We start from the raw sequence: 25,442 nt of genomic DNA, 5'->3' as shown, positions 1-25,442 counted from the left end.
GAAAAAAATTTTTATTGAATTTTTGTAATAACAAAACAATAATTCAATTCCCTTAGGCAAAGAAGCTTGCTTACTTGATCACTTACTGTCTCTTTCCGCCTTGCCTGCAACCTTTCTTTCTCTTGATGTTTTTGTACTGCACCCCAGGTGCAGAGAGCTGAGATCATAATGGTAACCTCTGACCACAGGCCATTGCCATCACCAGTACATGCCAGCTCCTGTCTTATTTTTCTCTTTCTCTTCTCCTGATACCCACCCCCAGACCCTATAGCACCCACTCTGTTTGATTTCTGTCCATAAATATGCAAGTCTCCTTATTTTTAGCAAGTAGTAGTATTTTATGTGTGCACATTTTTTATTTCTCTAAATCATATTCTGCTCCAAAGCCTCATTCTTTTTCTAACATTTCTCACTAGTTATTGCTTCCAGGATTTATTTATGTTGTAGTGAGGTGGTTGGTTACTTCTAACTGCTGCAGAGAATTCCACATTTTACTTAACTGTTCCCCAGGGCACCGATGCTGCTCATTTTCATACCTGTGCTTCCTGTTATCATCAGCAATGTCTAGATTAGCATCTCTGAACATGTCCCCACGTAGGCCTGTGCAAGAATTGCGCTGAAGTCTGCCTGCCCAGGAGTGGGTCGGAGTCTTAGGGCACATTTGTACTTAATTTGTCTCAGTACAGCCAGATTGCCTCCTCACATGACTTGTTTCCTGTGTATCTACCCCCATTTTGGCCAACACTAGCCATGATCCGCTTCCTAATTTTTGTTCTCCAAACGGGTCTAAAGTGGTATATTGTTGCTGTTTTATTATAATTTGTAATCCTTAGATGACTATGATACACCCACTCAGTTCGTGGTGCTCTTATGTATTTTTCCATTTATCTGACATCAGTAGAATCTTAACATTTCTAATTTTCTAAAGAATTTTCATTGAATTGCTGGATATAACATTTGTGTTAATGAAATCCAAGAAAATATAGGAAATGAACCTAAATAGAAATAGAACTTTACTATGTTGTTTCTAGAAATGTAGTAAAGAAATACCATTCTAGCCCTGTAGTATTAATAGACTCTATTAAACTTGCTTTAGGCCTGATGCCAGTTTAAGTCAGTTGATATTCAGAAAGTACACAGACAAGCTATCACTTCTCACTCATCTTTATGTGATGATACATCCTAGGACCAGATTAGTCTTAAATGCAAAGTGACTAGTTGGATGTAATAAAACCTAGTAATTAGCAATAATTATCAAAGGAAAGACTGCCTAAGAAAAATGTAAATCTCTTACCAGAATCTTTCACTTAATAAGCGCAAGTATGTTAGTGTTAGTTGCTCAGTCATGTCAGACTCTTTGCAGCCCTATGGACTATAGTCCGCCAGGTTCCTCTTACATGGGATTTCCCAGGTAAGAATACTGGAGTGGGTTGCCGTTCCTCAAGGGTCTCCCGCGTTACAGGCAGATTCTTTATCATCTGAGTCACCAGGGAAGCACCAATAAGTGCACAGGGAATGTCATCTTGACATCCTTTAAGCTTACATTGTCTCTGCCAGTTTAACAACTCAGGGCTTTATGTGGGATCCCATGGCCTTCACTAATCTGTAATCTTTGAATGCTATGGATCTATTTCAAACCCTTTCAAAGAGTTTTAATTCATTTCAGTTAATATGAGTTAAAACAAGTGAAATATACACAGATACACATAAAATGTCCGTTGTTAGATGTAGCCAAAGTAATAGAAATAGCCTAAGCATTTTATGAGTGAAAGAATGGCTGAATATATCATGGTGCAGTCACACTGTGGATTACTTTCCTGCCATTCAAAAATAACTTACCACCAGGAAATTTCCAAAATGTAAAGTGGAAAGGCAATTGCAGAACAACATGTAGTATATATATGTTCATATTGGATTAACCAAAAATTTCATTCAGAGTTTTCATAACCTCTTAAATAAATAAATCCTAGGACTAGATTGGTCCAGATGAACTTTTTGGCCAACCCAATATTTTGATCCCATTTAGACTTTTTTTTTCTTGGAGGATAATTGCTTTACAATATTGTGTTGGTTTCTGCCATACATCAACATGAATCAGTCACAGGTATACATCTATCCCCTCTCTTCTGAACCCCCTTCCCATCTCCCAACCCCTTAGGTTGTCACAGAGCCACGGGTTGAGCTCCCAGTGTCACACAGCTAATTCCCTCTTGCTGTTTTACGTATAGTAAGGTATATGTTTCCAGACTGTTCTCTCCATTCATCCCACCCCTCCTTCCTGCACTGTGTCCCCAAGTCTGCTCTCCACCCCTGCCTCTCCATTGCTCCCCTGCAGATGCGTAGACCGTACAGCCACCGTGGAGAACACAGTGGAGATTCCGTAAAACGCTAGACATAGAACTACCACGTGACCATTTAGATTTCTTAATGAATATGTTTAAGAACAAATACACATCTAAATTAGTAGAGGAGGGTCTGGGGGACCCATGTGAAAACTGTTAACTGTTGTTAACCACAGGAGGTAGACAGAACTGTAAGGAAGCAGCTGTGTGACAGGGTCTTTCCCTTCCCCGTGAGCACTCCGCAGGTTGATTGGTGGAAGTCTGGGGAGAATGGGAAGGGCCCTTTAAGACCATGAGATTCATGAAAACATTGAACTCTTTTTCATGAAATGTGTTTTTATAAGGGCTGTTTCTTTGGAAATTTCATTTTATCTGCTTGAATTTGTTTTCATTGACTGTATTTGTTTATAATTTACCCTTTTCTTGTGAAATACAGCATAGATGCCTAAAGCTATCGAAACAATTGTGTAGCTTGATAGGTTAGTGTGAGATAAAGACCACTCACTCTCAGCACCTCTCAAACCCAGAGGTACAGTTCAGCCAGCTCCCACCCCAGGATCCTCCTTGTGGGCCCTGACCTAATCCCAGTCTCTCTGTTTGTAGTTTTATTACCCAGAAGTAAATCTCTAGACACTTTAGTTCAGATTTGCCCATTTTAAAAAAATGTATGTCTTTTAAGACTGATTTACTCCTCAGATTCCTCCTTCATTCCTTTCTTTCCTTACAATTTGCCTGTTGAAGAACTCAAGGTCTTCACCTGTTGTTTCTCCTCAGTCTGGCTTTCAATGACTACCTGATCACAGTGTAGTCCGACAAGTTCCTCTGGCTTCTGTATTTTCAGAAACTCTTTCATTGCAGTTATCTTCCTTAAAGTTTAAATATCATCAAATCCAGATGGAACCCATCTTTATGACTTTTTAAAATAATAAGTCTTGACAAATTAAAAGAAACATGTCTTAGAGAATTCAAAGGACTGTATTAAAACTATTTCATGTTTTATAGATTTGACAGACTTTTAGGGAATAACAAAAGCTTTCTCATTATAGAAAAAAAGAATCAGCAAAATAAGCTATAGAGTTAAATAGCAGATTTCTTTCCTATTTTATCTCCCTAATTACAAACAGCATCCTGAGAATGCTGAAAGAAGAAAGAAGTGTTGAATCTGTCAACCCCAAGCTTGACTTTGCTCGTATGATTATAGATGCCCTTAGATGACTTCCAGATGAGAGACGTGCACTGAATTCCAGTGCAAGCCATTCAGCCCACTGCCTCCTGGTGAGGAGAAAAGGCACTTTTAATGAGATGATCAAAATGTGAGGCCATTTAAACTTTCCATACCCAACATCTTTGAAATGACGTAAAATTATCATGAATGTTGCTGAGATAAACTAAGTTCTGCCGAGGTAACAGGTTTTAATAATTCTATCCGAGCTGTACAAGATCAAAGAGGGGCAGGAAACGGGAAGGAAAAATCGTAATCATTTAGGATTGAGGTAGGGAAGTGCTCCCCTACAGATTCTGGAGACTGTCTTTCCTCTGGGTTTCTCCCAGACTGAGCTTTTCCTCACTGACATTTAATGCTTTTCAATTTGCATTTAGGTGGACCCGAAACAACTGCTAGAGGATGGAATCAGGAAGGAGCTGGTTAAGCGTGTTGCTTTTGCCCTTCATAGGGGTTTGATCTTCAACCCCCGAGCCAAGGTACCCAATCACCAGAATGAATCTGTCCTTGCCCTCGACTCAGCTTGCAGAATGTCCTAGAACATCATTTTGAACACAAACAAGACCTTTTTTCTTATCTAACATATATCTACTGTATCATGTTCAGTACAATCAGCTGATGTGCTTTTTGATCCTATCTTTTTTTTAATTTTGGTGGGGTTTTTTATTAATTTATTTAATTGAAGGATAATTGCTTTACAGAATTGTGTTGGTTTCCAAACATCAATGTAAATCAGCCATAGATAGACATATGTTCCCTCCCTGTTGAACCTCCCTCCTGCCTCCCGCCCCATCCCACCCTTGATCCTATCTTATAAGCATTCATATTATAAGAAAATCCTTTTTAAAATCAGCCCTTTCCTTCACTTCAAGTTTAAGAATTAAACTGATGTTTATGATTCCAGGTTCCTTCTTATAGTGAAAAGAATTTGTTAAGCCTAAAGCAGACTGGAACTACAAAGGCTATAATTTTTTTCTTTTGCTTGATCATATTCTAGAGAATATGATCATTTTTCTCAAGAGAGAAAGAGAAGGCCTGAAATTTACATCTGAAATCACATCAGTAAATTCAATTTAAAATTAAGATTAGAGTCGTCAAATGATGAGAGAAATCACTGATATTCATTTTTTATATTCTTTTATATGAGGCTTTCTTCCCCAATGAATGAAATATATTCTTTATTGGATGCCTGGCATAAATCACCACCCACTGTAAATGAGGTAGGAATAAGTATTTCCAGAGCTGTCTTCAGCTGTCACGGTGGTCTCTCATTGGGATTTCCTTGACAGTCTCATGTAGGCATTAGTGGTTGACAGACTATGCCAGTCTAACAGGTTTCTGTTTCTTCTTTCACACAGCCGAGTGAACTGATGCCCAAGCTGAAAGAGCTGGGAGCCACCATGGATGGATTCCATCGTTCTTTTGAATATATTCAGGACTATGTCAATATTTATGGTCTGAAAATCTGGCAGGAAGAAGTATCTCGTATCATAAATTACAATGTGGAACAAGAGTGTAATAACTTCTTAAGAACAAAGGTATCTAAACAGATTTTAATATTCGTGACTATATATCACTTCTGACATGCCCCAAACCTCAGAAATGCCAACAACAAAGTTTGTTTAAATAATTACTAAAATTCCGTAACCACTATAGAGTCACAAATACCTTCAGAGTAACTTCAGGAGCTGTGAGGGTTGCAGAAAGGTTTCTGTGACCCCTGACCTCTCCAAGTTTACTGTCCTTAGGAGAAAGCAGACTTAATTACATGGCTACAAAATGAAACCATCTGGTATAGTCATTTTAAATCAGGTACACAGGAGTTCCAAAGACTTAAGAGCTCATCTGGGTTTGATCAGAGTATATACCTAAGAGTATATACCTAAATGCTGGGTCATTTAGTAGTTCTGCATTTAACTTGCAAACCACCAACCTGTTTCCCACAGTGCCTGCACCATTTGTTCATTCCCACCAGCAGTGTCTGAGGGTTCTAGGTGTTCCACATCCTCGCCAACACTTGTTAATTTCCTCTTTTTTTCTTTTTAATTATAACCATCCTAGTGAGTCTGAATGGTATTTCATTGTGGCTTTGATTTGCATTTCCATCATGACTAATAATGTTGAGCATCTTTTCATGTGCTTATCAACCATGTTATATCTTTGGAGAAATGTCAAGTCCTTTCCTATTTTCTGTTGGATTATTTGAGCACCACATTCTTAAGTGTCACAGCTGAGAAGACTGATGTTAGTAATTTAACAAGGAGTCACTCGCAAGTTTTTAATTAGGGAACTGATGTGATTCAGGTGACATTTTCAAAAGATTATGTATCTTCCAGCCCTATATTTTGGATGTATATTATTACATTGTCAACTTGTAAGACAGAAAGTAAGAAATTCCTGTGTCTTTTTCCACTTCTCCTCAATCACTTCACTTTTTCACAGTTATTTCTTTTTTTAATAAACATTGTATGTGGTATTTCTGGGAGGCTGGTACTACAGTTTTTAAAATTTCTTCTTCAAAATCGAGGAGCCATTTGTGTTCACTATTCATGCAACGTTATCTTTGTAAAGCTATGTAAGAAAAGGACAATTAGGTTAACTTATCCAAGATGCACTAGATATTTATGTCCTTGGGGGTCTTTTTTTTTTTTTCTAGATTCAAGATTGGCAAAGTATGTACCAGTCCACTCATATTCCAATACCAAAGTTTACCCCTGTGGACGAGTCTGTAACATTTATTGGTCGACTCTGCAGAGAAATCTTGCGAATCACAGACCCAAAGTAAGTGTCCCTCAATTCCGCTGGGCCTTGAACATCATGGACAGCAAGTCTCTAAACATATCGATCATATCCTTGACCTCTACTCAGATCATATCCTTGTTCCTGCCATCGTTGGAGCCTTTCTCATGGGTTGATTAAGTTTACTTTTTCTGGGACTGCATGTTTTCCTCAGTGTGACTGAGGTCACCCCAGTCCAAAGACATATAAATGAAAACAATTAGAAGGTCTGTTCTTCAGTTGAGCCTCTGATGAAACAAACAGCGGGTACTAAGCCCTACTAAGGGGAGAGCAGGCTCCTGTCTGCTCTCGTGTTCACCCTGGGCCTGTGCCTGCTCAGTGGAATGACCAGTGTGGTTTCCCAGGAAACTGTGGTATCTCTCCTTTCTCAGTCCAGCTATGCGGGTGAAGTCGACTTTGTGCAAGGTAAATGTCCTCATGAAATGTCTTCTCTATACTGCCTTCACACTCAGGCTGATTTTGTCTGTCAGAACTTAAGAAACTTGACAAACCGTATGTCACCTTCAGCAGAAATGAGTTTGGTCTGTGACTTATGGGCCAAAAAGATTAAGTGATCCAAAACGTTTTGGGACTTCTCCTTTCTCAGTCCCCATGGGTTGATCTCAGAAGCCCTCCTAGAAACCTGTCTGCCTCACTCACCTAGTGCCAGCTTAATACTGGCAGACAGGATTAAGCCTGACTGGGATTTCCATGTCATGTATGGCATCAAAATTGGGAGCCTCTCAGGTGACACAAAGTGCCCACACTGAATGGTGGAAGCAGGATGCTTTGAAGCCTGAAAGTAGACTGCCGCTCTGGGAGCCATCTTGTTCTTCCATTTAGTTCCAAATTTAAAATTCCCTAGCTCCTGAGTCTCTTAATTCCCTCCCAAGCTTCATTTCAGTAAAGATATGTATTGGTTCTGAGGATTGGGGCCATATCATTTTGTGGGGGCTGTTGAAAGTAGAGGCTAAAATTCTACCCCAGACATACCCAATCCAACCCTCCAGAAATGGGATCTTGACATCTGTTTTTTTAAACATGTTCTACCATTGACTTAGGGCTTCCCACGTGGCTCAGTGGGTAAAGAATCCACCTGCAATGCAAGAGACACAAAAGGTGGGGGTTTGATCCCTGGGTTGGAAGACCCCCTGGAGGAGGACATGGCAACCACTCCAGTATTCTTGCTTGGGAAATCCCATGGACAGAGGAGCCTGGCGGACTGCAGTCCATAGGGTTGCAAAGAGTTATGCACGACTGAAGTGACTGAAAACACACACTTGCACCATTGATTTAAGGTCCCCATGCGAACATTTGAGACTCTTGGTGGTTGTGGGTATGGTGTTAGAATCAGGCCTGTCCAAGACTCAGTTATTTCATGTATAAAGTGAAAGTCAAACAGCTTGTACATCACAGCGCTATTCTGAGGATGAAGAGAGAGCACACGGAAAAGTCTGGCCCAGGGCCTGACACGTAGGCAGTCCTCAGTAAATGTTGTCAGTTTCTGTCATCACCATCGTCACACTCCTGAGTCTCAAAGGGAATCGTTGGTCGATGACCAGGACTAGGAGGAAAGAGGAAATGGCCTCAGACGTGAGGGTATGAGGATTCAAAGTTCCTTTCTTACCCAAGTGGAAATGGCACAAGACACTGTTTCATCCACAGTCTCTGGATATTTACAGAAGACCCTCCAGAGAGGCAGTGGGGCCCTGAAGTCTTCCAGCCTGATGACTGAATCTAGCCTTGTCCTTGAGACATGACTCAACTACCCAACCCAGTGGAAACGCATCATTCAAACTGATGACATAGCAAGGGCAGGAAGAGGTGACTTCACTGAATTTCGCCTTCCTGGCCCATTGGACATTCACTGTGAGGTGTCTTGGGTGCCCAGATGCAGGGGTTATTAAAACACAGATCATGAAACCATTGTTCTTCCTATCCGATGCCCCTAATCCTATTGCATCCCTCATCCTTTCAGGGTGAATTCTGAGCTGCTTTTGGGTTTTGAGTGTGTTTTATTTATGTTTTAGAATGACGTGTCACATTGACCAGCTGAACACTTGGTATGATATGAAAACCCATCAAGAAGTGACCAGCAGCCGCCTTTTCTCAGAAATCCAAAACACCTTGGGGACTTTCGGTCTGAACGGGTTAGACAGGCTTCTGTGCTTTATGATTGTGAAAGAGTTACAGGTGAGCCTTCAGGTGTCCGGGTGTGTTCTGCTGTCCTGGCGAGGAAGGGAGTAGATGGTTTAGCTTTTCTTTTGTGCTTTCCTATACTGACATCAGCCATATTTATGTAATTCCTGTTAAATAGAGAAGAGCTGAGAATAAACTAGAATCTCTTTGGCCAGCATAGTATTTTTACCGGTAGACAGTTTTTGTGAATTTCATCTTGGAAACCAGCAACTCCCCCCAGCAGGGGATGTTTCTGATGGGAACCGGAAGTTGTGTCTTCCCCGTCGTCTTATTTGTAGCTTTGTGTGAATGAGGCTTGTCTGTGTTCTGTGTAGCCTTTGAGTTAACTGGAGCGTTTCTTCATTTTATTCATTATATTTGATTCTTTGATCATGCCTTCTCGTTTTAGAATTTCCTCAGCATGTTTCAGAAAATTATCTTACGAGACAGAACTGTGCAGGAGACTTTAAAAACCCTCATGAATGCCGTCAGCCCCCTAAAAAGCATTGTAGGTAAGTGTTGTAAAACAGGCCTGAGGTAGAGAGAACACTGTAGCCTTTCCAAATTTACTAAATAGAAACTCGTATTTTAACCTTTCAGCAAACTCGAATAAAATTTACTTTTCTGCTATTGCCAAAACCCAGAAGATTTGGACTGCTTATCTCGAGGCTATCATGAAGGTACGTTGTGAAAGAAGCAATGCTATGTTTTTTTTTATTATTTCTGGTAACTTGGTTACCCCAAGAAAGCCACTCTTCTTTCTTTGGCCATCAAACCAAAAATACATCATTTCGAGTTTATCCTTATTTCTAAATGAGTCTGTTCTTTGGCTGTTCTGGATAGTGCTTTTCATTGGCCCATTTATCATGCTCTTTCACTGAAGAAAGCTTTCATTCTGAAATGCCTTTTAGCAAGAGGTGCTTTCACTCAAGGAAATGGGAGTTTTCCTCCCTCAGTCATCCCCGTCCTCATGTGACAGGTTCATTAATGAGCTGCTGTTGGTTTGCCGCCCTGATCTCAGCCTTTAGAGTAGTGAAGTAGCTGCACAAAAACTAGAAGGCCAGGTTCCTTTGGACATGTTATCCTTACACGGACTAGAACGTGTGTCTTTGGAAATGAGTGAGAAAGTAAGACGGGGAGATGATAGGTACACGTCGTCTTGTTGTACTTCACTTTACTGCACTTTGCAGGTATTGCATTTTGTACAGATTGAAAATTTGTGACAACCCTGTGTCGAGCAAATCTGTCACCACCATTTTTCCAACAACCGTTGCTCACTTGGTGTCGCGTTTCAGGAATTCCCGCAGCACTGCAGGTTTTCACTGTTGTTGTCTTTGTGACAGTGACTGGGATCAGTGACCTTTGTCACAACTCTGAAGGATGGCTAGCTTTTTTGGCAATAAAGTATTTTTAAATTATTTTTTAGACACAATGCTTTTATACACTTAATAGACTACAATATAATGTAAACATAACTTTTATATGTGCTGGAAAACCAGAAAATTCATGTGGCTCACTTTATTGCAATATTTGCTTTATTATGGTGATCTGGAGCCAAACTCAGTATTTCCGAGGTGTGCCTGTGATTTGTCGGATGGAAATCCAGGTTGCTTTAGAATCCACGCATCTGCCTTTACACTGTGCGTTGACTTCCAGAGACACCCTGTATCTTCTGCATATCCTTCTCTCATCCCTTGATGATCTGAGACAGTCAGTAACCCTTTGTTGAACACCCTTATGTGGGTGCAGAACATTGTCAGTTGCTGTAAGAGTTCAAGGAAGCTGGCTGTCTCCCTGGAAAGCCTACTCACAGTACAGTAGGAAAGAGTAGATTTCCTGGTGGAAAACTGACTGATGGTTAAAAGCGTCAGATACCAAAGGAGAAGTCTAGACTCCTCACAGAATTTGGAGCAGTCCTGTTCTTTTGTTCCCAATTACGTAAGTTGCTCATTGAAACAGGAGTTCTTGGTGTCTCAGCCCAATTCACAGTATATTTTTCATCATTTCATTGAGTTTTTGTTCTAATTTGGAAACTTAAAATTGAATAGAAGCCTTCGGCTCTGCTAGATGGCCTCTTGTTATATAGGTCTGACTTGCCCTAAGCCAGGATAACAAGGGAAGGAAGTTATAATAAATCTGTTCTTTTAATTGCTTGAGAATTACGTTTTGTTACAATTGGCTTCCATTGTTATCCTATATGTTATATTTCATACATTCAAAAGAACTATTCTGAGACAGCATCCATAGACTTCTCCAACTTTCTAAAGATGTCCAAAGTGCCAACAAAACGTGAAGAACCCCTGGTTTCAGGGTTATCATTGTTAGAAGGGCCTTCTTGGAAGATTGTATGTAGGTTATTTTATCACCTTGATTATTTCATGATCTGTAATCGTGAGGGATGTAGACAGACTGATACTGACCAAATGTTAGAGTGAAATGGCACCCTTAGGACTTGAGAAAGTTCAATTTAGGACAGATAAAGAAAGTAGGGCTTCTCATTAGTGGTTACTGAACATGAGAACTTATTCTAAAAGATCAAAAATAGAGCTTCAGAACACATACCTTTAATCCACGGACAACAAGAACATTAATGGTTCACTTTTAGACTATTAGGTTCAGTATTAGACTTCAGGGTTCTGTTGAGGTTGGCGTACAGAATCTCTGCAGGCATTTCTTGAAGGGTCCCTTGTGCTCCATCAGGGGTGATGCTGGTCTTAGGCATGAAACCAGTCCAGGAAATCCTTGAATTTTTCTGTAGAATGTTGTGAACCTTTCAATAAAAGCTTGTCATCTTTTTGTTCATCAGCTTGTCCCTGTTCTTTTTCTTGCTTGTTCACAGGTTGGGCAGATGCAGATTCTGAGACAACAGATCGCCAATGAATTAAATTATTCGTGTCGGTTTGACTCCAAACACCTGGCAGCTGCTCTGGAGAACCTCAATAAGTAAGTGCTGGCATTTGAAGCAACCACCTCTGGGCCTAGACTGTTCATCAGCAGTCAGCATCCAGTGTCTTCAGCGCATACTCTTTTTTTTATTGGAGGATAGTTGCTTTACAATGTTGTGCTAGTTTCTCCTGTATGGCACAGTGAATAAGCTGCACATCATACCTGAATCCCCTCTTTTTTTGGATTTCTTTTCCATTTAGGTCGCCACAGAGCATTGAGTAGAGTTCCCGGTGCTCTATAGTAGGTTTTCATTAGTTATCTGTTTTATACATTCAGTATCTGGGTGGCTGAGTGGTAAAGAATCCACCTGCAAGACAGGAGACATGGGCCCAATTCCTGGGTCAGGAAGATCCTCTGGAGGAGGGCATGGCAACCCACTCCAGTATTCTTGCCTAGAGAATCCCATGGACAGAGGAGCCTGGTGGGCTACAGTCCATGGGGTCACAAAGAGTCAGGAATGAAGCAACTGAGCATGCATGCAGGCATCTACTCATTTAAGTTCTTTTTGAGTGAGAACACTCTCTGAATTTATAGGCTTCCTTCCCATAGGTAATCACATCTATCTTCAGAAGCCTCTCGCTTCAGTATTGTCTGTTTTTTTTGATGGAATCATTTCAGCCAACACGTATTGATCACTTAATACACATCAGACAGTTCGCTAGATTCTTGCCCAGACTGAGAAAGCAATTGTCACCAAAATCCACACTTGACTTTCCATGGAACTGAATCACTGATTCTCCTGAGCGGAATTAGAAGCACCTTGATGACCAGGCATGGCTGTGGACACATATCCTAGCATCCAGTCACACTCTCCACCTGACCAGCAGCTTGCTCTCAAAATTTTGAGCCTCGTGCTTAAAGATAAACAATCCACACTTCTTGGTCACAAAGTCAGTGTGCTTTTGACAAAGTAGGTATTGAAACTAGTTCAGTCAACTCATAAAAATTTAAGTGGTGAAAGCATTTGATTTGGGTGAACTCTAAAAGAAAACATAATTCAAGTTCAGATTTCCCACTTATCACCAATCACAGGTGTGGAAATTGGGAATTCAAAGGGAGCAAGCCCTTGTTACACAGATGAGGACACTGAATCCCTGGAAGATTGTATCATAGCTTGTGTTAACTGTTGTCTGTATTCATTTTATCTCTAACATTTATCACTATTGTTGTTGTTTTTCTTCATTCAGGGCACTCCTAGCAGATATCGAAGCCCACTATCAGGACCCTTCACTTCCTTACCCCAAAGAAGATAACACACTCTTATATGAAATCACTGCCTATCTGGAGGCAGCTGGCATCCACAACCCACTGAACAAGGTTCATGATTACTAACATGTAATATAATGGTGTGGTGGGAGACAGGGTGGGACCAAAGGCCATCTGGCCCAGGCAGCAGATCCCCACATTCCATCTGATATTGGAAGACCTGGTTCCAATCCCAGAAACTCTGTTCTCGTGATCCTCTGCCCTTTCTGGGTTCCCATTCCCTACGTGTAATATGAGGATGATCACGCCTCCCCTGCCTGACTCAGGGCTGTGGGAGTCAACAGTGATAACAGTGTTTGTCAGAACTGAGTGACAAGTGCTGTATCGGTAAGAGATGAGTTTTAGGTTTCTCTGGGGTTTGGTATTTGAACTGCACCTAAATGGTGGCATCGATCCTTCTTGCCCAAAGACTCTTCCCTCCTTGGCTGACAGTAATGACAGTCAGAATCTGGGGAGACAGGCTCTCTTCTGCTGTTCTGATCTCCATAAACCTCTGAGAACTGGAAGCGTTTTTCACAAGTTAGTGCCAGATCGCATGTAGTGCCAGAACCTGTCCCAGACTGACTTGAGGCTGTTGATACTCCTGTGAATTGTCATGTTTTTGCAGAAATACAGATAACTTTGCTTATAGTCTACACTGTATTGCCTACCTAAAATCTTTATTGTAATATGAAATTCTGAAATCTGTATGATCCCCTGGGTTTGAGGTAAGATTATGAACATAAAAAGCACCTAACATTTTACTAGGAATTATGTGCCAAGCACTGTGGTAACCCTGAATAGGTGCTCTCACTTAATCTCACAGCAGCCTCATGAAATGTGCCCTTACTGGGGGAGGAACCTGAGGCTCAGAGGTTGATAACTTCCCAGGGCCCCACAGTAGCCAGCGATGGAGCCAGGCTGTCTGACCAGAGTTGGTGCTGCTGGCCAGGATGCCACCTGCCTCCCAGGGAATCAGGATGACTAGAGCGGGGAGATGGCTGGGTGTGGCCTGACTGTGCTTTCTGCCTCGTGAACTGGGCAGGAGACCGTTCTGTGGCATTGCCCAGGGAAAAGGAAGTGGCAGTGGGAGCCGCACTTGCTTTCCTTACGCACGGCCATGCAGTGCCATGTGGCTCTTCCTTCTTTCTGCCTCTTTTCTCTCTCCCTCTCTTTGTCCTCCTTCCGGCTTGGCCTTGACTTTCTTGCTCATCTCCCTCTCCCCAACCCCCTCATTTTGTTACTGACATTAAGAGGATTGGAGGGAGAAAAAGAGGATTGGGGGTAGCTGGGAGTGACTGCTAATCTCTACGCAAAATTGTTCCTTTCCCAAGAGGGCTAATTGTCAAGTAGGTGTCTGTGTTTGGAGGGAGAGGGGGTCAGTGGTATTAAATAAAACTCTGAAGGCAGAGAATTAATGGAACCACCCTAGTTTTCAGTAGTCAGAAGAGCAAACTGAAATTAAATGGCAGCTTTCCATTTGAAACTGTGTTTTCTCTTTCCAGATATACATCACGACAAAGCGCTTGCCCTACTTCCCGGTGGTCAACTTTCTGTTTTTGATCGCCCAGCTGCCAAAGCTTCAGTACAACAAAAATCTAGGTGCTGTATGACATTTATTCTTTACAGTAAGGAACAATGGTGGTAGATTAACATCTAACCAAACATCCCTTGGTAGAGAATGCTGTGTCACATACGAGGTCTTTCTTAGTAATTGCATGTTTATAAAATTCCACGTCCTTGGGCCTCTGAAATATCATGAAGACGGTGGATTTAATATCAACCAAGTATAACCCATCTTTAACTTACAGTGGTTGATTATCCAACTTGTAAAATGTGTGGGACCTTTGCTTCTCTCTTTTCTTTAAAGGAGCTGATTTTGGTGGGAAAGAAGTTTCTTTTGGTTAATGTCCTATTCTTTCAGTAGCTGTCATGTGCTTACTGTGGAGCTTTGGTATGAAGAGTAACAATACAGTTACAGAGAGGAGACCAATCCTCTGTTACTTTACCTTGGGATATCTGTTACTTTAGTTTTGAAAATACTTGATACAAACAATAGTTACCAAAGGCTATCAGTATATTTGTCCTATCCAGCATTATAGCCCAACTTTTTGTGTGTCGTTGACTTTATCTTAAACATTTTCGTAAGATTCCCAGGTATTTCCTCTGTCTCCAAACTTGGTAGAGTTTTTTAAAGTCTGCTATAGAGTTTAATTTACTTTAAAAGTATTTTCTATAAATGTAACCGTATACTTTTTTTAACCAGCAATTCTAAAATGTTTTTCTTCTTTGAAGTATTTCCCTTCCTATTTCAAAAGTTTTTTAGGATAAAGATGTGGATTCTCTTTAAGGTTTTTAATTTCCTCATTCAAAAAAATTCCTTTATTCCAGACACAGCCCCCATAACAATATTTGTCACAGCTGCAGAATGCAGGGCCTGGTTCTCAGTTACTTAATGTTAGTCACTCAGCTGTGTCCGACTCTTTGCAACCCCGTGGACTATAGTCTCTGTCCGTGGATTTCCAAGGAAGAATACTGGAGGGCGTTGCCATTCCCTTCTCCAGCGTATCTTCCCAACCCAGGGATCGAACCCAGGTCTCCTGCATTGCAGGCGGATTCTTACCAGCTGAGCCACAGGGAAGCTCAGTCCCTTAGTCATGTGTAACTCTTTGTGGCCCCATGGACAGTGACCCACCAGTCTCCTCTGTCCAGGAGATCCTGCCAGCAAGAATGCTAGAACGGGGTGCCATGTCCTTCTCCAGTGCAGGGCATGGCGGCACCCAGTAAGCCTTGCTGTAGGGTGGAGGGAACAAAGGTGTGTCTGGATTCTGACTTCACAACTTGCCACTTGTGTGACATTGGCCAAGATACTTAAACTTGTGGGCCAGTTAGAACTTAAAAATGCCTGTGACGGTACCTCTCACAAAGCAAGTGCTTACCTGATGCTAAATCCTTTTCTGGATGTTGGTCAGAATCAGTATAAAGAACTATCCCAAGATGGAGTTAAAAGTTCATCTCAAGATTGAGATCCATGACCTCTCTCCCTTATGACTAAATAAGAATGTATGCTTCTTTATAATAAGGTGTTCTCAGCACATGAAGATACCTTGTTTTCATTAAGACTGTTTGCTCACTGGTCTCATCCTTTGTTACCATTTCATTGCATGTGGTTAAGGTCAGGCTCCTTGATTGCACAGCTGCTTATGAGAAGCATGTCACTATGCCACAGAATTCCCAGATCTTGGAATAAACTGTGAAGTGTCTTAGAAAGTTCCTATACCTGACTACAGTCCTTTTCATTAATCAGGTCAGTGTGTTAAGTTGGGGATTAAATTAAAGAAAAAGCAGACTGAGGAAGGAGCATCAGCATGTAGTGTACCCTGAAAGCTTTTATATAAACCTTATGAGCATTGTTCTCAAGACTGATCTAAGAAACACACAACTGCTTTTGTCAGTCTTTTAAAAAGGAATCTCTGTGGTGCTCCATTCAGAGAAATCTTTGTTGTAAACATCCCCTTTGCTATCTATCTGGGAAGGATTCTCTCTCCGTATTCTGAGTACAGCTAGTGTCTTACAGTGGGCGTTGAGTAATTTGGAATTACTAGGTTATGTAATGGAGAAGGCAATGGCACCCCACTCCAGTACTCTTGCCTGGCAAATCCCATGGACGGAGGAGCCTGGTGGGCTGCAGTCCATGGGGTCGCGAAGAGTCGGACACGACTGAGAGACTTCACTTTCACTTTTCACTTTCATGCTTTGGAGAAGGAAATGGCAACCCACTCCAGTGCTCTTGCCTGGAGAATCCCAGGGACAGGGGAGCCTGGTGGGCTGCTGTCTATGGGGCCACACACAGTCGGACATGACTGAAGTGACTTAGCAGTAGCAGCAGCAGGTTATGTAAATCAAGATAGCTTGTTTTGGCATCTTAAATAAGTTTTCTCAGTCTTCACAAGAACCCACATGTGGGAACTGATTAACTTTCTAATCAACTGCCAATCCTTTTCCCAAAGTGGTTGTACCATTTTTACAACTTACCATAATTTGGCCATCTCAATCTTTTTAAACATTATAATGGGTATGTAGGGTATCTCATTATAGTTTTAACTTGCCTTTCCCTGATGAGTTATGATATTGAGCACTTTTTCAAATGCTTTTTGGCCGTTCTTTATATATTTTTTGTTTGTTTATCCTTCTTTGTTAAGTGTCTGTTCAAGTCTTTTGCCTGTTTTTAAATTGAGTTGATAGCTTTTTTATCACTGAGTTGTAGGAGTTATTTATTTTATGGATACAAGTCCTTTTTTTGATATACATGCTGTAAATTTTTTTTCTTGCAAAATGGTTTACTTATTCATTTTCTTACTTGTGACCATAATGAGCAGAAGTTTTATTGCTGATGATGTCCAATTTATCCATTTTTTAATCCATTTTCCTTTATCATTAGTCCTTTCTATCCTCTAATAAACCTTTGCCTATCCCAAGGGCACAGATTGTCCTTTTTTTTTTTTTCTAGAAACTTTATACTTGTAGCTTTACATTGAGGTCTGTGGTCTATTTCAGATTACTTTTTATGTGAAATAGGGCTCAAGGTTCATTTTTTTTCCCCATAAAGATATCTATTTTTAGCATCAGTTATTGAGAAGATTTCTCTTTCTCCATTAAATAGTGTGAATATCCATGGAAATCCAATTGCTCCTTTAAGGGTATGACTATTTCTGTATTTTCTTATCCGTTCCATTGATCTGTTTACCTGTCCTTATGCCAGTACTGTCTTGATTACTGTAACTTTATGCTAAGTCTTGAAATCTGGCAATGAAAGTTTCCAACTTTGTGGGGGTTTTTTTTCCCAACACTGTGCTCTGTCTTCTGTTCCCCAAGCAGCCATTCAGGCGGGTCAAGGTCTCCATATTGGGGCAGAAGTCCTTAGTGACAAGGCCAGCTTTGGCACTCACTCACTTGGCATAGTTCCTTCCTCTCCTGTCCTGACTTCTGCACATTCTTTTCTTGTGTAACTTTTTATCCATCTCTTTTTTTCTTTTTAATTGGAGGATAACTGCTTTACAATATGGTGTTGACTTCTGCCATACAACAACATGAATCAGCCCTAAGTATACATATGACCCTCCCTCTTGATTGAACCTCCTCCCCACCCCACCAGGTTATCACAAAGTACCACGTTGAGCTCCCTGTATTATACAGCAGCTTCCCATCAGCTATCTATTTTACATATGGTAATGTATGTGTTTAAACGCTACTCTCTATAATACTTTCTACCATTGCATCCATTAATTACAAAATCCTAAAGAAACAATGATGGTAATTATAAAAATTAGTACCCATTTTAGGGTGTTGAATCCTTCAGACCACTAGAAGCCTCCACCAATCCTGGATCCAATTCGAAACGTAGTCCTGGATTGTCATTCCCTCCAGATAATCCTCTGCCAGAGATCACGTGGGCCCCAGCATCTTGACATTCATGAACATTCATCCTGAATGAATGCTGCGAAAGGCCAGCACGTCCCTCGGTGGTGTAATCTGTGGTCTGTCGGTCCTCGCAGGAATGGTCTGCCGAAAGCCCGCCGACCCCGTGGACTGGCCGCCCCTGGTGCTGGGGCTCCTCACCCTGCTGAAGCAGTTTCATTCCCGGTACACGGAACAGTTCCTGGCGCTGATCGGCCAGTTTATCCGCTCCACAGTGGAGCAGTGCGTAAGGTACAGAAGGCCAACCAGGAAAAAGTGGAATCAGTGTTCCAGAATGGGCTGGAAACCACACACGCCAGACTCCTCCCCTTATTATCCCCCTAGTAGAGCAGAGAATCGGCTGCTCACCCTGCTCTGTACAGCAGGTTCGGGCACATCTCCTTTTTGGGCAATTAAAGGCGTGCCCATCCTTAGTCACACCACTGAGGAGTCGCTGGGAGTCCCCTGGGAGCACCCACTGTGAATGAGTCATGAGCACCATGAGCGAGCCCCACGGGGAAAAAAGTAGAGGCCTGCCCCCCTGCCATCGTGGGTGCTGTGCCCAGACCACAGTGAGCCCATGTCCTCCCCCGGGCCACTTACCCAGGGACGGCTCCACCCTTCAGTGGGAGTCAGGGAGCTACCCACTGTTAGCACAGCCCGAGGTCCTGGTGTGAAATCAAACAAATGAGACACGGAAGCTCCTACCTGATACAAAGTTTGTAAACCTTTACTTTTTCCTCTCTTCCACCCCAAATGCGGCTTTTCTGGGATAGAACAAGTTATGTATTTGCATGGGATGCTGGGTCCTGAGTCTCCTACTCTGTTACCCTAAAGGGTCAGCAGGGGCCACGTCGTAAAGACCCATGTAGACCATTCAGAGAAGTTTCGATTCCCTCCTCCAGGCTGTGTGCTGAAGATCGGCCAGCAAGATATGGCTCAATGTAATAATCAAGAGGAGATTCTGTAGATGTGTCTCTTCTTTGGCTTCATTTAGTCATCTGTCATTTTTTTCAGTCTTTCACTATTTTGACTAAGGGTCTACGTACGAAAGCAGTTCATTGATCCAGACTGTTCTGTGTTGCAGCCAGAAGATACCAGAAATGCCTGCCGATGTTGTGGGCGCCCTTCTGTTTCTGGAGGATTATGTTCGGTACACAAAGCTACCCCGGAGGGTAAGCAATAGATAAAAAACACTTATCGATGCCCCTTTGGGACCTCCCTGGAGAACCAGTGGTTAAGACTCCGCACTTCTATCACAGGAGGAGCCATGGGTTCCATCCTTGGTTGGGAGACTAAGATTCCCCATGCCACACAGTGCAGCCAAAAAAAAAAAAAAAAAAATTAATGCCCTTTTTGTAGGAAGATGGTTTGAAGAAAGGCCCTGGACTCATAAGGAATGAAGTCCAGAAGCTCATTCCCTGTGGACACCTCTGAGCCCCTCACCCTGCTGTGCCCCAGGGCTCGGCTCGGAGATGTTCCTCCCTCTTCTGAATGTTCAGTGCTTTGCGAGAAGGCATGATTGAGCACAACTTCCCTCCTCATCTTCTCACCCTCTGCCATGCCCTCCTCCAGTCTGCAGGTCACCCTGATCAGGAGTTAAGATGGGCACTCCAGGAGAGAATTCCTTAAGAGGCCAGGGTAGTGAATGATTGTGTGGTTTGTTTCTTCATCTCCACAATAACCCAGTTCCTGCAGCCCATTTGGCTAAGTTCCCTCCATGGTTGAAGTGTTGTACAACCATGTTTCCAAAAATGACAAACGTTCACCAAGATACCTGTGTTAGGGTGTTCAGAACATAAAATTTAGCAGAGGTAAAGGACACAAGATTATGTGATCCTAGTTTTAAGTGTAAGCGTTTTAAGTGTATGTGTGTGTATAAATTGCAAGAATTTGATACAAAACAATGATCACTTTTAGTTTTCTTTAGGGAATTAAGATCGGATATTGTTCCTTTTTATACTCCTCTCCATTTTCTAATTTTCCTCGAATTAGCAAGTGATACAAAGGTCTGTCTAGTCAAAGCTATGGTTTTTCCAGTAGTCATGTATGGATGTGAGAGTTGGGCTATAAAGAAAGCTCAGCACTGAAGAATTGATGCTTTTGAACTGTGGTGTTGGAGGAGACTCTTGAGAGTCCCCTGGACTGCAAGGAGATCCAACCGGTCCATCCTAAAGGAAATACTCATGAATATTTATTGGAAGGACTGAAGCTGAAACTCCAATACTTTGGCCACATGATGCGAAGAACTGACTTGTTTGAAAAGACCCTGATGCTGGGAAAGATTGAAGGCGGGAGAAGGAGATGACAGAGGATGAGATGGCTGGATGGCATCACCGACTCAATGGACATGAGTTTGAGTAAACTCCGGCAGTTGGTGATGGACAGGGAGGCCTGGCATGCTGCAGTCCATGGGTTCACAAAGAGTCGGACAGGACAGAGCGACTGAACTGAACTGAACTGAACTTTATAGTCAGAAAAAAATTAAACATTGCTTTTAAAGACTACCAATTTCCAGCACTAGATGTCCTGTTCTTCCTAGTTGGTCATTAGTTAATTATGAGATGACCTGAGACCAGTCTTAGTACTTCCCAGAGGCATGTGCATGTTTGCAGATCCAGGTGCCTTTAAGGGCCAGGGGACCTTCTCGTCTAGGGGTAGGGCAGTGGAGGGCTGGGGAAGGGACTGTACTGCATCCCTTCAGGTGTCAGCAGTGCCAAGAAATTAAACATCAGTGGTTGAAATGCCAGAGAAAGAAGGTGGTGGTTTCAATTAGTGGTTCATTATTTCCCAGTGATTCACTTTGCTCCAAAGGATGTCTTCCTCTGTTTAATTTTCGTATGGAAAATTTTAAATTTTTTTATACCATACCAATATAATAGCATGTAATAGGTATCATATGTTAATATATTCATGTTACTCTGCATTTCATTTTCATTTTAAAACTATGCCACTCCATGTTATTTTTGTCTAGGACAGATTACCAGAGACTACTGCTGAATTTGGTCTTCTTACACTATGACACCGTTAACTCTTTTGTTTTCATTTTTTTAGGTTGCTGAAGCACATGTGCCTAATTTCATTTTTGATGAGTTCAGAACAGTCGTGTAACTTTTTTTGACTTCTGCTTCTTCAATGAAAGGATTATCCTTAAATCTTCCCACCATCACTAAAATCAACTTGGAAATGAAAAGAAACCCACCTGCTCGGAGAACTGCATTTTTTCCCTTATGGGAAACATCAGACGTTCTGAGTAAGATGTATCCACTGAACGAGTTAATATAACTAATATTGTTTAAATCATGTTATTATGTACAATTTATATCATGTAGAAGCAGAACACATTTTTGTACTGCCTCTTATAAATGCTGACTATAATTGTTATGTATAAATCCACTTAGTTTTATGTTCTAAAGAACTATTTGTGCAACTCCAGATTTTCAGTAAAATAGTATTGCCAGTACCCGAAGTCATTTTTCTGCCTGTTATTCAAACACAACATATTCACCCAGCAAAAAACCTTGCCTGGAAGGTAAGAAAGGAGCCTGGTAGGTCCGCTCTTGTGTCCATGGTCACGTCTGGGACAAGCTGGCAGGCACATAGTAATAGCAAGACTGGAACCAGGTGTAGAGGTCACACCATCCACGGGCCATGGACCACGGAAGTTTATTCAGGTCTGAGGCTCAGTGTCCTCTTCCAACCCCAGATACCTCAGGGGTTCCCTGCTTCCCTTCTGTAGGACTCCCCAACTTCAGCTGCTCCTTCCTCAACAACCCCTGAGGAACCCCACCCCAAGTCCCCACAACACGCCCCCCCCCCCTATTTTTATAACAGCCATTATTACCTTTTAACTCCTCCAAAATCCTAAATGACTTCTGCATGAAAATTACCCTGAGAGGGGAGCGGCCACCCTCTTGTGGCAGTTTGGCTAAGAGTAAGGAAGGCATTTTAACTCTGACCATGTAGTTAGCTCTGTCCTCTGGAGTGGAGAGGAACAAGCGAAACAAAAAAAATCTGAAATGTGGAGCTTATCGGTCATTTAGCAAGTGCAGAAAAAGCAGCATTAACTTGCAGTCAGGAGGCAGAGTTTGAGTCCCGACTCCACCACTAGTTAAACTGTCTCAAGACAGCCTACTGGCATCATCTGTAAAATCAGGGCTAATGATTTCCTCTGGTTCCCTTCAGTTTTTTGAATTTATGGTAAGTTATTTCTTCAGTCAGAAAGTCTCAAATCCTAAGATACTGAAGAGAAAAAAAGGACACACTGTATTTCACCATCATAGTAGAAAGGATTTTTGAAAAGCATCTAGTCGGCCGAGGCGGAGAAGGCAATGGCAACCCACTCCAGTGTTCTTGCCTGGAAAATCCCAGGGACGGGGGAGCCTGGTAGGCTGCAGTCCATGGGATCGCACAGAGTCGGACACGACTGAGGCAGCAGTTGGCCAAGGGAAGTGGGAGCTTCATCAGCCCAACCTGGTGAGAGCCCAGGGAGGAATCTTGAAGGTGAACTGTTGCCCGGCGTGTAAGGAGTCTAGGCATCTCACCCACGAGGCTGGCACACGGGAGCTCAGCCAGTCCACGGCCATCCTGTGTTCCCTTCTCAAAACCACCTTGTGTACGTGTGTCTTCATCGTGTCCACCTCTGCGACCCCATGGACTGTACAGCCCGCCAGGCTCCTCTGTCCATGAAGTTTTCTGAGCAAAAATCCTGGAGTGTGGGTTGCCACTTCCTACTCTGGGGATCTTCCCAACCCAGGGGTTGAACCACATCTCTCGTGTCTCCAGCTCTGGCCCTGAGCCACCTGGGACGCCCCTTGCTGGTTTTCATTTTAATCACAGTAACCACATGAAGTGAGATTTTTAGTTCTTCATGAAAAACTCCCCCCAAAGAAAGACAGTTGATAATAAAAAGGCCAGTTCTAAGAAAGTGTATTTTTAACCAGAAAATAGAAGTATAGGATTAGTAAGAGGGAAATTTTACAAAACTAATGAGCCCACATACACTGTGCTAAAACAAGGCAAAGTGAAAATTTTCCTCAACTGAGAAAATTGCAACTTATAAAAGGTGAAAAAGAAATGTTAATTATAAAAGTTTTAAAAGTCATTTTAGCCCTTATCATTAGAATCTGCAGTAGTTACTTAATATTTCCGGTACTCTTTTACTGCTCTTTTAAGGGAAACAATTTACCTTAATGGTATTTGGGTGTTTACTTAAGTCTCATGATACTCTTCTGAATGTGCATAACCTCTTCCAACATAGTGTAAACTCAGTAAAGCAAACTCTGGGAGACAGTGAACGACAGAGAAGCCTGGCGTGCAGCTGTCCGTGGGGTCACAAAGAGTCTGACACAACTGAGTCGCTGAACAACAGCATCAGTAAAGTCCGACCGAGTTTAAGGCATTATGCCAGATACTGCAAGTGCTTATTTGTTCACTCACTGTTTCTTTTTTTAGATGAACATAAAGTATCTCTTCATTGTTAACTAGTTTTGACATCATCTGTTTCCCAATGGCTTTAGTTTGGGGCCATGTTTTGGAAAATTGATAGAAACACAAGGGATTCAAAAGTATTGTTACTGTATGAGAACTTCTTTACAACTGTTTAAACTCTCTCCTTGGAAAATATTAGTTATGCGTAGAAAACGTACATCTATACCAAGTTCAGTTGTGAGGTGTTTGGGTTTTGAACCATGTAGTATATAATTTAGAATTAGTTACTTTTTGATTGTAATAAAATGAAAGCAAGTTAACCTTTGAATTTTATTGGCATCTTGAAATTGAACACAGACTGATGTTGTCTACCTGGACCTCAAGGAAAAGTCAGAAGGCAGATTCATGTTGATGTATGGCAAAACCAATACAATATTAAGTAATTAGCCTCCAATTAAATATATATTTTAAAAAAAGAAACTAAATCCCAAAATCATTAGAGCTTGGCATTTTGCATATGTATGTTTAAAGGATGTGTGCCCATGATGTACCAGAAAACATCATGCTGGTACTTGTTTTAGTTTCTTTACAATCCGGTTTACAGTCCAGTGTATATCCGGTATATAGTCTAATATACACCAGTCTATGTCCAGTGTACAGTATAGTGTACAGTACACATCTGGAACACAGCTGGATACATCTGGTGTACAGTCCACATGCACAGCTGAAGCACATCTGGAAACACCTGGGACACAGTGGGACGCATCTGGACATACCTAGTGTACAGTCCAAGGGTACCTCCCAGTATTCAGTACAGTCTACCATCCTGGGCACAGCCTGTGTGCCACCCATCCTGTGTACAGTTGAGGGTACTCTCGGGTGTGCATCCCATGTACAATCCATGTACAGTTCAGTGACCACTCTTGTACATCATGTACAATCCAGTACACACTCATGTATGTCCTGTGTACAGTCCAGTATACACTTGTTTACATCCAAGGTACAGCCCAATGTACAGTCCAGTGTATGGTCTAGTATACACTTGTGTGTGTTCAGTGTACAGTCTAGTATACACTCCAGTGTACAGTCCAATAGTCATATACATCCAGTGTACAGTCTAGTGTATACTCCAGGGTACAGTCCAATATACACTGTGTACATCCAGTGTACATCCAGTGTACAGCCCAGTGTTGAGTCCAGTGTACCATCCAATATACAGTCTGGTATACACTCCTAGTCATGTATGTGACATGACATGTATCCCAGTCATGTATGTCCAGTGTACCATCCAATATAGTCTGGTATACACTCCCAGTCATGTATGTGACATGACATGTATCCCAGTCATGTATGTCCAGTGTACCATCCAATATACAGTCTGGTATACACTCCAGTGTACAGCCCTGTTCGCTGTTCCTTGAAATAAGCCTAGCCTGGCTTATTAATGTTACACAGTGGAATTTATATAAAGCCCTTGATTCCCTTTTTATATGAGTGTGACATTTTCTTTCCAGGAACTCAGAACCTTATCCAGTTGGATAAGTGAGGGGAGATAGAGGGATACATGAGGAAAATAAGGTCCAGATATATTAAGGCAACTTCCCCAACATCAAGAGCTATTTAACAGAAAAGGCTTCCCTCTGCATTTTCCCATTCCACTTTGGTTTTCTTTTTCATGAAGTTATATAAAGAAGCCCACAGCAACAGACAAAAAGAGGACTTCCCTGGTGAGTGGTTAAGACTCTGTGTTTCCAATGGAGGGAGGGGGCTCAGGTTGGATCCCTGGTCAGGGAATTAAGATACCACATGCCTCAGGGTGTGGCCAAAAAAAAAAGACATGAGAG

General features: G+C 41.9%; 1 protein-coding gene across 1 annotated transcript in view; it reads left to right on the top strand.

Annotated features, from left to right (window-relative positions):
- The window catches only part of WASHC5 (WASH complex subunit 5), a 52,911-nt gene extending 31,280 nt beyond the window's left edge, over positions 1-21,631 (top strand). The window contains exons 18-29 of the mRNA XM_005909912.3: positions 3,942-4,043; positions 4,923-5,102; positions 6,221-6,345; positions 8,373-8,535; positions 8,930-9,032; positions 9,121-9,200; positions 11,360-11,463; positions 12,654-12,783; positions 14,217-14,313; positions 18,267-18,420; positions 19,256-19,343; positions 21,223-21,631. Of these exons, the coding sequence (XP_005909974.2) occupies positions 3,942-4,043; positions 4,923-5,102; positions 6,221-6,345; positions 8,373-8,535; positions 8,930-9,032; positions 9,121-9,200; positions 11,360-11,463; positions 12,654-12,783; positions 14,217-14,313; positions 18,267-18,420; positions 19,256-19,343; positions 21,223-21,279 (1,383 nt within the window). The 3' untranslated portion in view covers positions 21,280-21,631. The remainder of the gene's footprint in view (positions 1-3,941; positions 4,044-4,922; positions 5,103-6,220; positions 6,346-8,372; positions 8,536-8,929; positions 9,033-9,120; positions 9,201-11,359; positions 11,464-12,653; positions 12,784-14,216; positions 14,314-18,266; positions 18,421-19,255; positions 19,344-21,222) is intronic.
- The last annotated feature ends 3,811 nt before the right edge of the window (positions 21,632-25,442 follow it).

Source organism: Bos mutus, chromosome 14 (genome assembly GCF_027580195.1).
Source record: "Bos mutus isolate GX-2022 chromosome 14, NWIPB_WYAK_1.1, whole genome shotgun sequence".
Taxonomy (NCBI): Eukaryota; Metazoa; Chordata; class Mammalia; order Artiodactyla; family Bovidae; genus Bos; species Bos mutus.
The sequence above is the reverse complement of the archived record's forward strand: the minus strand, read 5'-3'. Positions and strand labels throughout refer to the sequence as shown.